General features: G+C 47.9%; 2 protein-coding genes across 8 annotated transcripts in view; one reads left to right on the forward strand and one right to left on the reverse strand.

The window, feature by feature from the left end:
* Positions 1-1,575, forward strand: part of LOC105696828 (serine/threonine-protein kinase S6KL) — a 28,330-nt gene extending 26,755 nt beyond the window's left edge. Inside the window, exon 9 of the mRNA XM_012419585.1 lies at positions 242-1,575. Coding sequence (XP_012275008.1) covers positions 242-352 — 111 coding nt within the window. The 3' untranslated portion in view covers positions 353-1,575. The remainder of the gene's footprint in view (positions 1-241) is intronic.
* A 38-nt stretch (positions 1,576-1,613) lies between these two features.
* Positions 1,614-14,586, reverse strand: part of LOC105696830 (phosphatase and actin regulator 2) — a 78,539-nt gene continuing 65,566 nt past the window's right edge. For 5 of the 7 annotated variants that reach the window (XM_023434800.1, XM_012419590.1, XM_012419592.2 and 2 more), the window contains 9 exons: positions 12,475-12,702; positions 10,985-11,263; positions 10,145-10,397; positions 8,902-9,047; positions 7,309-7,465; positions 7,067-7,122; positions 6,869-6,972; positions 6,416-6,588; positions 1,614-6,303 (listed from right to left, as the gene is read on the reverse strand). In XM_023434800.1, the coding sequence (XP_023290568.1) occupies positions 6,288-6,303; positions 6,416-6,588; positions 6,869-6,972; positions 7,067-7,122; positions 7,309-7,465; positions 8,902-9,047; positions 10,145-10,397; positions 10,985-11,263; positions 12,475-12,702 (1,412 nt within the window). In that variant the 3' untranslated portion in view covers positions 1,614-6,287. The remainder of the gene's footprint in view (positions 6,304-6,415; positions 6,589-6,868; positions 6,973-7,066; positions 7,123-7,308; positions 7,466-8,901; positions 9,048-10,144; positions 10,398-10,984; positions 11,264-12,474; positions 12,703-14,586) is intronic. The other 2 variants (XM_012419591.1, XM_023434801.1) reach the window with 2 other exon arrangements.

Here is a 14,586-nt window from a genome sequence, read left to right on the forward strand (position 1 = left end):
GAAGTATCATTGTTTCACAAGAAAATGTGCCTTTGATTCTACTCTAGGCTAAATAAGAAGGAAATTTCACTAGCATCGCGTTCCTCTTTAGGGCCCCCATAATCACGTGTTAACGTTACAAATGATTCGTTTGGGGAAAAAGTTGTACAAATATCGTGACGTTTTGATATATAGAATGACCCTTTCATATCACTTTAAGTAATTGAAATATGATTTCATTGCATTTTCCTTCGACCAACAGGTGTCGCCATTTAGGATCCTCGGCCGGAAACCAGGAGCGAGGAGGACCTCGACGAAGCACGATTTCCCCGACTTCGATAGCCCGGTCGGCATGGGTACCTCCAGAGGATGAGGACGATAAGTAAAGGAAGTATCGCTTCACCTACCTCTTTATTATCCTCCCTGTGATATCGCTCATCGGTCGAGATTTTGCATTCCCCTCGGCCGCATTATCATATAATGGGTCTTCTAATAACGCAAGAACCGCGTCCTGGGGCGCTAACTACGTTACCGCCGTTCCAGTTAAGGATGCGAGATGTTATCCCGGTGGCAAAAGCCGTGCAACAAAGTCACGCACATCGTACGAACCAACAGGGAATCCTGGGACGACTCGGAAGGGTCCTGAAAACGTAATCGAAGATGGTGAAGGAGAACAAAATCGGTGGAATAGAAACTGCATGATTTCTTTTCGTTCTACAGCTGCGAGAACAATATACAAGTCACGGGGGAGGAACGAATAAATACAAAACATGTATTAAAAGAGACAAGGATCTAGAGTCGTCCGCCGAGGGTCCTCGGCTACCCAGGACTTAAAAAGACAAGCCTTCGACATCTCTCTATCACCGATTTCTCCCTCAAAACGAGGCGACGTAGAGGGCGACAAGATCGCTTTGCTACGGAGAGTCAGTTTACAAAAGTTTTAATTTTTTTGTTAAGAATAGTTAACAGTATCTCGTTTGTTACAGTGTTCTCGTTAATGATACAATAAATTGCAATAATCGTAGCGCGTATAAACTAATGTAACAAAGAAGAAAGGAAAATAATTCGTTTGCGCGCTCGAGAGGACGACGCCCTTAAGGGTCGACCAACGAGCGGTCCGAATGTTTCTTTACGTCCGCCCTTAAGCCAGTCCAATCGCGAGCCCGAGTTCGCCTTTCATTTCAAGTTTACAGTGATAGTCATATATATATATACAGTAGTACTCTTAAACTCTAGAGGGTTCCTTGCTTTCGATATAATACAGTGTTCTCCTCGAGCTATCTTACGTCGTGTATACAAAACCTCGACAATCGGTCGCCATCGACGGCCATCGAGGGGGTTCCTTCGTCCGCAAAGGAAGGTCGTCGGGCCGCTCCTCGTCCCGACGACCTCCAATCCGCCATTTTGAAGGATCCTAGAAGACGACTTCCCTAGGGCCGCAGGACGCAGCGAACGACCGTCGACCGTCGACTTAACCAGGATTCGCTTCGACCACCCCGATCGGCGGAGTCATTTGGTAAAAATCCCGAAAGTTTAACCGGCCCCTTCCGCTCCCCTTAATGATCGCCTTCCTAGTTATTTACTGTACTTCGTCAATTATGGCGCCCCCCCCTCCCCCTGCCCCTCCCGCCCCACCTGACTTACGTCGGTACCTAACTTTATCGTTATCTCTACTTTACATGTAGAATCGGCCAGACACCGAGAGCTTGCCATTCTCGAGAGCTGGACTTTCAACCAGTCGAAGAAATCCGAATGAAGATCTCTCCAATGCGGAACTCTAGCCTCGGCGAGCTTCGGTCTACTTTTTATCGGCTCTCCGGTATGCCCATCATGGAGTGCACTGGGAGACATCAATGCCCTCCCGTCCTGCACAGGCGATGCCGTGTCTGCAGGGGAGGCATTCATGTCCGCCATTGTACATCGCCTCGGTGTGAATAAATCCTATCGTTAAGGGGATGTTAAAGTACTGTCAAAGGGGTCTTCGTTAATGAAACTTATCTCTCCGAGCTGGGGGTGCCGAATAGTTTCAAACTTGGCAATGTGAATATGGAGGCTGTAAGGAAGGTTCTGACAGCCATTAGGGCAGATTTAAGAAAAATGTATTAATTGATATTTTCAAAATTTTGTGTAATAAAGAATGAAATTTCATGAGGGTAAGGACCTTCCTTGTGGTCTCCGGGTTCAGGTTGTGAGGTTTGAAACGATTCGGTGCACCAGGCTCGCAGAGAAGTCTCATGGACGATTGAGCCTTCGGATGGCACTTTCGCATCCCCTTAATTCAGCCTACGGCAGTGCACTCTGTTCACGGTGTACAGGGTGGTAAGTTTATGCAACTGCTTTAAGAGGACATCGTGCAAGCGTTTAGTAGAAAAGTTAGGGGGAGGGAAACGTTCCTCGACGTGGCGGAGCCTCGGTCGAGTAATCCTAAAGGCTACTATTGTAAAAAATTCGGATTGTCTCGGATTGCGAATCTCTCGACCCTCGTTTCAGCTTCTTCGCTACCCTCTGCCAAGCAACGTTACAATGTTACATTATGTTACAGGCTAATCGACAGTTAATGGTACATATTCTCGGGCCGCCGGTCTGTCCCTTTGCTGCCCTTTACGACGGACCTCGGGACCGACGAGCTCCCTTTATTGCGACTTTCCAAACAATCGACAAGGTACTACTCGAGAGGATGCTCTCCTTAATTTCTGCTCCTGGATGAGGCCAACCAATCGGTCGTTCCTCTCGGAGCCAACGACCGAGTCGTCGGCCAGTCGTTAAAATGGCGAATCTTAAAGCAGTTCCATAAATCCACCGCCTCGCCGAAACGCAAACGAATCCCACGGAACCGATTTAAAAGGGGACCAAAAAAAAAACGATAAACCCAATCCTGTCGGATGAGTTGAAGAACAAGGACAAACAATTTCTGGGTAAAATGAACGTCGAACATTTTCACGGTATCTCGTACGAGCTCGCTTCCTTCGAACGCGCCTTTCGACGGCGAGAATAAAAAGCACACTTTAGCCTGTCCCTACACATCCCACCGAAAAAATGACGTCATGGGAAATCCGCTACGTCACATCGCTACGTTTTTCCACCATCGCAACATCGACCAGAAATTAAATGTCGCTCGACTTCGAGGGAAAAAAAATAATGAAAGAAAGGCGGATCGAAGCGAAGCGAGTCGACAGGGATTTGGATTTCGGCCATTCCCGATTTTCCGAAAAAGAAAGCCACTTTGCATTTCCTTTTTTCCTCGTAGCCCCCCTTCCCTATCCCTCCCCCCTGCCCCGTTCGCGCCCAAGTTTTTGTACACAAAATACCAACTTTCTGTGCTGGAAAATGCACATACTGCTTCTTTACGCGGCAATATATATATATATAATATATATATATATAATCTATATATATACTCCTTGTTCATCCTGTATGTATAATATTTATATTATGTATACGCGGTATGTAATTATTTGCATTAGGGAGCGTCGTGCCTAGAATTAATATTTATAATTGCTGCGTGTATGTGTGTGTGTATGTGTGGTTTTCTTTTCCAAGGATGTGTCATCTTTGTGTTTAACAGCGCGTTTATTCGTAAAGTAGCCTGACTACCTCTACGCGCGTTTATATATTTACAACAAGACCTAGATATCTTTTTCTCACACTCTCTCTTTTTATCCCTCTCGTTATGTTTCGGAAATGAGCCTTTCGCCTCTCGCTCTTTCGGGAAATCGACCCTGAAGTTGGTTTCAGGACGCCATTTTTTTTTCCCCTTTTTCTTGTCTCTGTAATTTCCCGGTCGTCCATCAGGTGGGAAGAAGTCATACCTGCGTACAATTGGCGGAAATGGTCCAACGAGAAACCTTTAAGGATGCATCCTCTGCATATTTCGTGGGTTTTGTCGCAGTTTCCATTGCTCGCCATTTTGAACGCTTCGATTTTGCTTGACTTCCGCTCGCCTGATGAAACCTCGAGAGCGAGTTCCCTCCTTCGCTCTTCGTCCTCTCCAAGTCTACGTTGGCAATTAATATCGAACTGTTGAGGTGACGTATCGAGAGGGCAAGCTTCATATAATTTTCCCGCGAGAGTCGCTAATCGAGTGGAAAATTCGATACGACCTCGTATTCCCGAAAAATTCGGAGGAGCGAAGACTAGCTCTTGGCTCCACGTCCATTTAGTTCCTCTAGTCTCCGCCGAGGAAATCGAAGCGCGGCGCTGACCACCAAAGGTTCTCCGAAGGTCCTCGAAATAACGAGAATCGTTCTCTCGCGTAGAAGAAAAAGAAAAATATATATATATATATTTATATGTATATAGTTTCCGAAAAGGTACGACTTCGTTAACAGGGACAACTAATGTTTTCGCGAAACCATCGCAACGAATCGACTTCCTCCATATTGTTTTATGCTAGGCGGGATTACTTATGCGTTAGAAATGCCTTAATCTCGTAACGAACATCGAAGCTGCCATTGAAGGTCGAATTATCGGGGACGAGTCGTTAGTGCATTAACATCCGGCGTTGGCTGCAACGGCCAATTTTTTCTAACTCCTCGTTAACGGAAGTACCCTTACCGTCTATCTCGTTTTAGCGACTACCGGTAGAGTCTCCGAATGCAAATTTTGCCATCCCCCCCCTGTTTTGTTCATTACACCGACGTTGCTTAAAGGCAACAAAGGAACGAGCAACTCCGTCTCGCTTCCTACTAAATGAATAAATATTTAAGTGCCGACCTTTTGAGTAGCCGTCACTCAAAATGTCGGCGGAAGTCCCGAGAAAGAGCTGAGGTCAGCGGGCAGTCGAAATAAACGGCGAGTATCGCACGCACGCCTTTGCAAAGGTAAAATCATCCGCGACAACGAGAGTAATCAAGAACTATCGATCGCTATCCTCGCACGTATGTACTCACGTACAAATTATAATTGCACAATGCACTCTTCTCGCGCGTACAATAATCGATTTATTATAATAATAACCGTAAGCGTTTGCCGTACAAGTCGCTCCGCGAAAAGAAGGTGTTACCTGGCAATGCGCCTCGAATCGGACAATCGATTCGGCCGAAAGAGAAACTCGACAGAACATTAATTCGACACGAAACGAGACAAAATCACGAGCCGGAAGACCAATGCGAATACATGCTCCAAAAAAGAAGACGCAAGAAAAAGAAAAAACCATGCCTCTGCCCAGAAAAGTAGCAACACCTTGAGGCGTTACATTTAGAGCAACGGCCCGAAGATGCTCCGCTCCGACCCTTTAATAATAAATATCCAAATAAAGAGCACTCCTCAGGGGGCTGATTTCTCGTTTAAAAATTCAACAATTTCTCCGGCCACAAGACGTACAACATTAATCGCCCCCAACACTACGGGCTCTCGGCAAAGTCTCAAAGATACCTCTTATATTCTTGGTAGAAAGTGATCTACGTGTTAAAAATGAAGGAGAACGATTTAAAGGAGCGAAAGTAGAAAAGGAACGATCGGCCAGGTAACAAGGACGAGCTAGCTTGTCGCAAATGGTGTTTACTGCAAATAGGTGCGTCCACATGGGCACTCGACCCCGTCGTACCTTATGGGAAGTGTCTTAAATAAAGAATCGCTCTTCGCATTGACTCCGGAACAGCCAAACGGGCGTTTAAGGGGACGAAAAACGGCACCGAAGAGGTCTCGTTTCCGAAACTCTTCTCCAAACCGGATAAACCGAATCGCTTGAAGCTTTGCACCGTAAATACAGAGACTATAAGGAAGGTCCCTACCCCCAGGAAATTGTTAAAAAAAATTTCAGCATAACGAAAATGAAATTACACGGGTGTCGAGACCTTTCCAATGGTCTCCGCATCCGCGTTGTCAATTTTGACACGATTCGGTACACCCGGTTCGGAGGAAAGTTTCTTGAACGGTTGGCTTCTCGGGTGGCACTTTCACATCCCCTTAAAGTCCCATAAGATGTGCCGTTCGTGTCTTAGAGAATTATTCAACGTCCCACGGTTGGGGATGAGTTTCCTATACCTCGGGGTTGAGTCAACGCGAAGCAGAGATCGGTCTGGAAAGCGAAAGGTACGACGTCCTCGTCCCATGAGGACGACCCTTGAGTTCGGTGAGTGGACCGCTGAATTTCCATCGAGCAGACCACCCTATCACAATCTTCACCGACGAGAGACGTCGACGAGTTTGACAGTGCTTCAAGCCGACGCCGGTAGCGCCGCCACTGTCGTACACGCTAAGCTACTCGTGGAGTAACGATACTGATACACCTGGTCTGACCCAGACCACTGCACTGCACCTGCAACCACACCCGCACCACACTCTAGCACCTCTACACATTGCAATTGTCATGGCCTATGGAACCTGAAACAGAAGACGAGAAAATAGGTCTGTCACTAAGAACAATCTGAGTTGTCCTCAATCGAACTAAATGGTGTCCAAAGACCCGTAGATAAATTAAGCACCGCAAATTCACCTGGTCAGGTGTCGACTGTCTTCGTGAACAGCCATCTCCAAGCTCTTGAACTCGTTGAGCTCTTTCCTGATGGCAGCCTTGTCTCTCGGCGTCAGCCTGGTCCATGGCTTATCCGCTCTTCTATCGTAATCGTGAGCTAGAGTCATCTCGATGTAATCGTTGAACCTGATGATCTGTAAAGATTACGGTTCCAGTCTGACATCAGGAGTTCGCCCGATCCCCGAGGGAATAGGAACGTCTCTTAAGGCCCTGGTCGGCCATCTTGAATTATGGCTTCAGAGGCGAGGAAATTCCTCACAAAAAGGGACCTAGTGTCTCCCGATGCCAGTCTTTGCTGGGAAATGTCCCTCGGAAAATACCGACTAAGGATTTCATGGGATTTCTTCGCCTCTGACGATCTTATGAAATCCAAGATGGCCGCCTCGAGGTTCCTAGGGTCTCCGCGCACGGTACCTTCTTCTCCTTCAGTTCCTCCACGGTAGGTCGAAAGCTGAGCTTCCGAATGAGGTACCTCTTCTTCTCCTCCTTCTGCTTCTTCTCCTCCGCCGGACTTTGCTCTGCGGATAAGAAAATATGGGGAAAAAGGGCGTCCGAATGTATAACCAACCTAGGGAACCGGGTTGAGGGACTTTAAGACTCGAGGTTCCTTACTTTTGAGAATGTTTCGCTCCTCCAGTTCCTCCTGGGTCGGTCGCATGCTCAGTCGTCTGAAAGAAAAACAAGCCATCAGCATCCGAGCAACATTGCGGCGTTATTTATTCTCGACTGCAGCTACGTGCTCCAGGACGGCGTCGAGTCCACGTCCGGATTGCAAGGAAACAAACTATTGACTCATGGCGCGACTCTGCTTTCAAATCCGGGACATTCTGGAGAAACATTGATTTTTATTTTACCTTATTAGCCTAGCCCCGATGGCCTCCTTCGTCTCCTGCCTTTCGTTGTCCGACTGCAGCTGCAGGATGTTCCTGTTGATCAGCTCCTGCCTGTCGGGCCTAAGGGCGAGTTTCAACGAGAGCGACTCTTTACGCGCGATTTTGGCTGCCAGTCGACCTGGAAAAAAGAGAAGGTGTCAAATTTTCAACATTCTCCTCCCCAAAACGACCCCCTTCTGGGGCCATTACCCTCGAGGAGCGAAGAACAGCTGACGCTTCTCTGCAAAGGAGCAACCCCAAATATGGGATCGGCGGCACCCTGGACGACCGAAAACGTCGAAACTGTCCATATTGACAACATACTGTCATCCCCTTGCCGAATCTCCCGAACAGAGGTCTGGATCTATTCAGAACTTATTCCACCTTCTTACCAAAAATTGCACACATTAAGGTGATGTGAAAGTGGCCTCCAAGAGATTTTGTTAATAAGACTCTTCTCCGAATTGGGTGTACCAAATCGTTTTAAACTTTACCACGTGAATGCGGAGACCATAAAGGTTGTTCTGGCACTCATGAAATTTCATTTTTCTTTTTTAAATTTCTTTATAGATATTTTAAAAATTATTTATAAAAGAAAAATGAAATTCCACGGGTGTCAGGACCTTCCTTATGGCCTCAATATCCACATTGTGAGGTTTCAAACGATTCGGTACACCCAGTTTGGAGAAAAGTTACATGAACAATTGACCCCTTAAGTGCCACTTTCACATCCCCTTAAGGGGTCTCGTTTATTCGACTTTCCTCCGAACAGGGTGTACCGAATCGTTTGAAACTTTGCAATGTGATTACAGAGGCCACGAAGAAGGTATTCACCCTCGTGAAATTTCTAATTTAAATCCTTTTTTTTATGGAGAAATTTTTAATTCAGCTTAGAAAATAGAATTTCGGGGGCAAAGCGAGCCTTTGCGGGCCCTCCGCGTTCACGTGATGAAATGTCAAACGATTCTGTAGATTCAGTCCGGAGTAAAGGTTCATAAACGATGAACAGACGCCTTAGATGCCGCTTTTACGTCACCTTAACGAGCGTGGGAGGAATTGCAAAAGCCGCGAGTCGGCTATCTCGGCTCGCCGCGAACGTCAAGAGCAACAATGGCGAGGTCGGCGGATAAAACAACGGCCAGGAACCCACTAAGCCCACCAAAAGATGTTCGAGGATTAATATAATCATAGACGTACGTCGAGGGGCGCCTTGAACGCGACTGCGCGAGGATATAATTAGTGCGTCGCGACGCGAAGGCTAATTCGAAAGCCGAGCTTTGAGACGCGAATGATCGATATATTGGGACGATCGGACTTTTTGCGACTTTGCCCGGCCTCTCCGCAGGTCTGGAAATTCTGGGGAAAGGAGTCCACCTCCTCCGGTCGATTTGTCATCACCCCCGGTTCCATTAACCAGCAGGGAAGATCTCTAAATACCAGCAGCGGGTTTTATTTCTGCGACGCCCACCAGGACATATCCTCCGGTTCCCCTCGACCTCGAGAGAAGAAAATAGCGGAGAAGTCCCCTAAAGAGAAGAAATAAACAGAGGATTACGTTCCAGAGGAGGTCCTTACTTTCTTCGTCCTCGTAGTCCTCCCTGCCGCGGACCTGGCCGTCATTGGAGTCGCCGTCAGGGTCTTCCGGGATGACGTAGGGTCTCGCGTTCTCCTTGTTCTCCAAGGTGCACGGCAGGGCCAGGCCGAACTTCCCAGGTCGGCTGCTGTGGAGACAGAGGAAAAAGAAACGAAGGAATGAGGACCCTGGCGATCGGCTTCCTGGTGGTTGATACGTGGGCGAACCAATGTTCTACTCTACGCGACCATGTAGCGCTTCGTAAGCGGGAATATATGGGATTAATGTAGTTCAGGGTTGGTATCGATCGGGTCAGGGCGATTCCATCAAAGGTTGCCAATCCTGGGAGGGTCTAGACAGAGGAACATCCAGGACGCGAGTTGATCAGGGTGGAGGGAGAGGTTCCTTTCTCTCCCTTTGGAGTCGAGGAGAGGGCGAAAAAAGGGTGAATTAGTACGTGAAGTAAGGTCGGAAGATGATGAGAAATGGTATGGAGAGGTCGGGGTGAATTTCCCTAAGGTTTTCTCATGCTTAAGACAGTCGAGCAGTTCCATGCCGCCGATCGAGGAGTCAGAACATTTTGGTCCCTCAGGATCAACCTTATTCGAGGTGAGGTCAAGCGACGTGTACATCTCGCGCATGCTTTGATATCAGGATTAATAAGGTCTGCTTGTTCGTCAAATTACCAGATTCTTATCCTAGGCCTCAATGGCGGCCTCCTGTTAAGCATAAGAAAAACACGTTTGCCTTTACTAGTGCTCGAGACATGTCATGGGGGGTGCACGAACAACGACCCGAGGTTGTTCTCTTACACTTCCGTTCGATGTCGAGGTAAATCGATTGCGTTCAACGAGACATGTTATGGGGGATGGACGAAGAACGATTCGAGTTAAGGCGATGGGAAATCTGAGCAGCATCTGAGAAGTCGATCGTTCAGAAAAGTCCAATAAACGAGACCCTTAGACCTCACATTCGCATCACCTTAAGGTGATATGAAAGAGTCAGCCTATATATACACACACACATATATATATATATATATATATGAGAAGTCAAATCGTTCCAGGATCATTCTTACTCGAGTGATCAAAATGACATTACCACCAAAAAAAATGCCACGGATGAATTTCATTTCATCGACGTCATATCGCCTTTCATATCATCTTAATCGTTTGATATTTCCATTCTACGAGATAATGGAATCGTCATTAATCGGGACTAATCGAAAGGTCGGTCCCGACTTACTTGAAGGACGCGTGGAGTTCCTGGCGAAGCGTAAGCGGTCGGTTCTCCTGGGTGGGAGTGTTCTGCGGGGTCCCGGGCCCGCTCCCCGGGCCCTTCTTCTTCAGGGCGCTCTTCAGGGGCATCGCGTGGAACTTGGGCTCCTTCGCAGGGATCTCCTCGACTCGCGAGGTGTCTATCGCCGAGTCCGGCTGCGATACCCTGCAGATGTACCGGTCGTCCTCCTCGTCCTCGGCCCCGTCGACCTCCTCTTGATCTGCGATAAAAAGAATCCTTGAAGAAACCCGAAGGTCCACCCTCTTAGGGTGAAGTGAAACACGTCGATAAAGATTTTTCTAAATGCCTACGTTGCCGACGTTGGTTTTTATATCGACAGCTATACCGAATTATATTCGGTATTGTACCAAATGGCATACTCCACCTGTCGTTTCCGTACAATAATTATCAAGAAATCGAAGTAAAACTCTAGAAATCCTCTGAGAAGCGTATACAACACTTCTTTTGCACTTATCCCGTTCAAATGTGAGTTTATCGACTATCAAAGTGCTCTAAATCGTCGTAAACTTGTCCTGACCCTTTCGATTCTCATATCAGAGCCTTTGATAATTGTATATTGATCGTCGCCATTTTGGTTCTGGTCTGAGCCAAGTTAAACAATTTTTTCCAAAAAAATCCAAATTTTGAACGTGTCAGGACAATTCTTAGACGATCAGGAGCAATGTGTCAAAGTTTCGGACAGTTTGGTCTAATACCCTTAAAAAAAAAGTGTTATATTCGAATCGACTGATTCGAAGGGTGTTTCACTTCACCTTAAGGCCCTCCACACCTTGCGAGGAGACTTACCCTCGTAGTCGTAGTCGGATAGGTCGAGGGGCTCCGCGTTCTGGACCCCACTTCCGGTTCCTTGTTGCTGCTGTCGAGCCAACAATGTCGGACTCGGCGAGCTGAACATCGGCGGGGGTGGGATCGGGCCGATCTCGCTGAGGGGTATCGGCGGTTCCGGGAGCTCCGAGAGCGTCAGGGTGTTCTGCGGGGGCAGGGGTAGGTATTGCTGCTGTTGCTGCTGCTGCGACTGCTGCTGCTGCCCCGGCGGCGTCGTGCCCTGATGACCTCCTTCCGGCACTGCAAAGTGCAAAGTTCCGGGGGAACCCCGATTAGCCATCCCTCCAAACTATCCCTCTCGGGCAGACTGAGTTATCGCTTAGGCATATATGCAAAAGTGGAGCAACGACATGGAAATTGAACCGACTAATGGGGAAATTCCGGATTCCGGAAGGTCCACTCTTGGTGAGTCCGAGGTGCCCTTCCTCTATTAACACTTTGACTGCCACACGCATTTTATTTAACCCCTTAACTGGTGCACTCGAGATAATTCGAGCGGCGTTGTATTTTAAGCTACTATAATTTTTCACCCTGGAATATAATCGAGAATTTTATTTTTTTCCCAAGACAATGTTCTGGTGTTTTTTTTACATGAAAAAAAAATTGATTTTTTTGCCGTTTTGAGTTAAATAATTTTTTGACTCGACATAATATTTCTTCGCTCAAATGAATTTTCTTTTCCCTTGGCGTGGTATTTATGGGGATATCAAGGTAAGATCATCGTTTGAAAAATCGGGTGAATTTTGAAAAGGAGGGTTTCGGTGGGCGATTTTACCCAGGTCTCTCTCGCAGAGGGTTTCTCTCTCCCTCTCCCCCTAGCATGGGGGAGATTCGTTAAAACAATCGTAAAAATCCCGAGAAAGTTGGCAGCGCCCCTGCCCGGGCGGGTTCTCTTTTATCCGGGCGAAAGGCTATGACTTTTTTAATGAAGCACCTTTAATTTCCGCGCCTGCGAGGCCATTGTGGAAACTCAAGGCGCTCGATAGAGGATGGGAGCGGTCTCGCGGGCGAGGTCGGCATTTTAAAATGAAAAATCTTCGCGGATCCGGAGACGAAGCCGGGGAAAACAAAGGACCCCTCGGGGGGCCTTCCTCGGGGAACCTCTCTGGACCCCAGAAGGAAACACCTCGCAAGGGCCTCCAGGGTTACCGGGGAAGCGGTCGGGGTCCTTGAGAACCAATTATCGGAATCGAGCTAAGCAAACCCAGGTAAAGGTCTCTAAAGTAATCTCGGATTCTACTCCACTAGACGGGGCGGGACATCGAAGTCTGTCCAGACCTGAGAAACTTCTCCGGAGTACGCTTCGACGGGTGAAGAGAACGTGGAGAAGGGAAGTCGAGAAGCTGACGGAGAATGGGGTGGAACGGTCTATGGGAGTCGCGGTTATCGTCATAGTCTCTAAGGGCCGATTTTCTACGGTGGATTCTCCATCGGGTTATCCCGAGACGTACAGTGATCACCGTGATAACAGAGGAACCTCCTGGTGGTTTTCCCGGAGGCGCTCAGTCGTCTGGGTCGGTTAGGCTTCTGCTGGTCCCCGGCAACGAGCGCGACGCCAGCGACGCATCCGGTGCTCGCGGGAACCACGCCGGTTGGTACCACTGTTCCCGGACTGGGAAGTTCGCCGCTCGGCGAGATCGCGCCATTTGCACTCTGTTCGGTTTTTTCCTTCTTCGGCTCTGGAACAGAAACCGAAAGAGGGCCGGTCAGTCGGGTCCGAAGAAGAGGCGCCACCCTGAGAGGTCAATTTCACCGAACCACTTCATTGAATGGTACCAAAGAGATATCTCGTTAATTTAAAAGAATCCTCTCAAATAACCTCGAATAAATTGGACGCGGCGTTCCTTCGAGAAAACCCGACAATTCATTCGAGTTGATTAGAAATTATTCCTGGCAATTAACGACATATTCTCTTGGCTCGGTAAATTTTCATTTCCTTTCAGTGCACTTGCGGAACAGTGGTACATGCCGCCGTGGAGGATACGGCGATGGGGACGCTTCGAGAACGTTCGAATCGAGCTTCAGTCTTTCTCCGCGTGGAGGCGCATAACCAACGCTTGCGAAGCATTCTTCTTCCGCAGGTCCTGCGTGTCGGAGGTTCCACGGATGTAAGGGGCACAAGAAACGATCCCCTCGAGAATAGGTGAGGTACATAGGGAATTACTGACCACTAGACTACCGAGGAATAGTTTATAGCCAAGGTGACTTGGAATGTAACGAAATCCGGGAATCGATCGCCGAAAGACGAATTCCCGGGAGTAAAATCCAGCATCGAGGGGGAGGTTATGGCATCGCGAAGGAGTCACCCTCGTTCAATGGAATGTTTCGGAAAAGAATTTCTTGTGACCACGACGAGAATTTTTAAACGATCCCAGCGAGTGGGAATTCGAAGGGCAGGCTCATTGGAAGGGGACCGAAAGCATTCTGCGAAATGCAATCTGAGTTTCGCAATCCGTTCCGCGTTTACGACAGCCCCGAGTCCTTTGCCGAGTCGAAGCGAGCTGCGTAACCGCGAAAATGGAAACGAGCTCAATGGCGTATCGATAAAATGGACTTACGCGTTCCTCGAAGCTTGCCGAAGGGTTGCGAGCCGCCTTGCGTAATACACTTTACTTCAAAAGAATACAAAATAGCTAGCATAGCATATATAGCTAAGCTTAAGGTGATGTCAAAGTAGCGTCAAAGAGGTCTCGTTTACGAAGCTTTTCTCCAAACTGGGTGTACCGAATCGCTTCAAACCTTGACCATGTGAATTCGGAGGTTATAAGGAAGGTCCTGACACCCAGAAAATTTCTTATAAACAATGGAAATTTCATGAGGATTAGGACCTTGTAAGGTTTGAAAAGACTACAAACTAAGTGTAGTTCATGAAACTGTTGAACAACACTTTCACATCCCCTTAACGTACAACAGTATATATCCTTTTAGCGACCCTCCGAGGACTTAGTCGGCCGTCCCAAGAACATTGTTCGGCAACCGGCCTTGAACCTGGTTCAAGTTCAACGACCCGATTCGCCGAAAGCATCAATCGTTCGGCAAACTTGGAAGATCGTCAAGGCGATCTCTCTGATGCGCCGCGAAGTCTCGTTTCCGCAAGGAAACGAGCGTTTTCGGCGGGGGTGTCCGAAGGGAAGTCGCCCCGGGTGGCTTGTCGAACTTTCTGGAGTACCAGCCGACGAAGGAGCCGATCTTCGCCGTCGTGGGTGCTTATAGTTTGACAAATCGTCAAGTAAACGACGCGCGCGCCGTCGACGGGGCTATTTGGCCACCGCCCAATGGAATTCCTTCGACGTCGCGACGTCGCGAGAATCTTCCGTTAGCTCGACGACTTACGGACTAGAAATAAGCGAGATATGTGGAAAAGAATTTTAACAATGCGGGGACTCCGTTAAAAAGAGGCAAGTAGCACATAGAGAACTGTATAAAAAAAAAAGAAAAAAAAAAGAGTGGAAAATGACATCCCCTTAATTAGTGAAACAACGATACGCCTTATCATTTGGCTGCAACGCCGTGGCATCCTCGAGTTTGCCAACGACGGACGTCGTTTCTCCTCGACGCAAGCA

This window comes from Orussus abietinus, unplaced genomic scaffold (genome assembly GCF_000612105.2).
Source record: "Orussus abietinus isolate OABI.00-Male unplaced genomic scaffold, Oabi_2.0 scaffold94, whole genome shotgun sequence".
Classification (NCBI taxonomy): Eukaryota; Metazoa; Arthropoda; class Insecta; order Hymenoptera; family Orussidae; genus Orussus; species Orussus abietinus.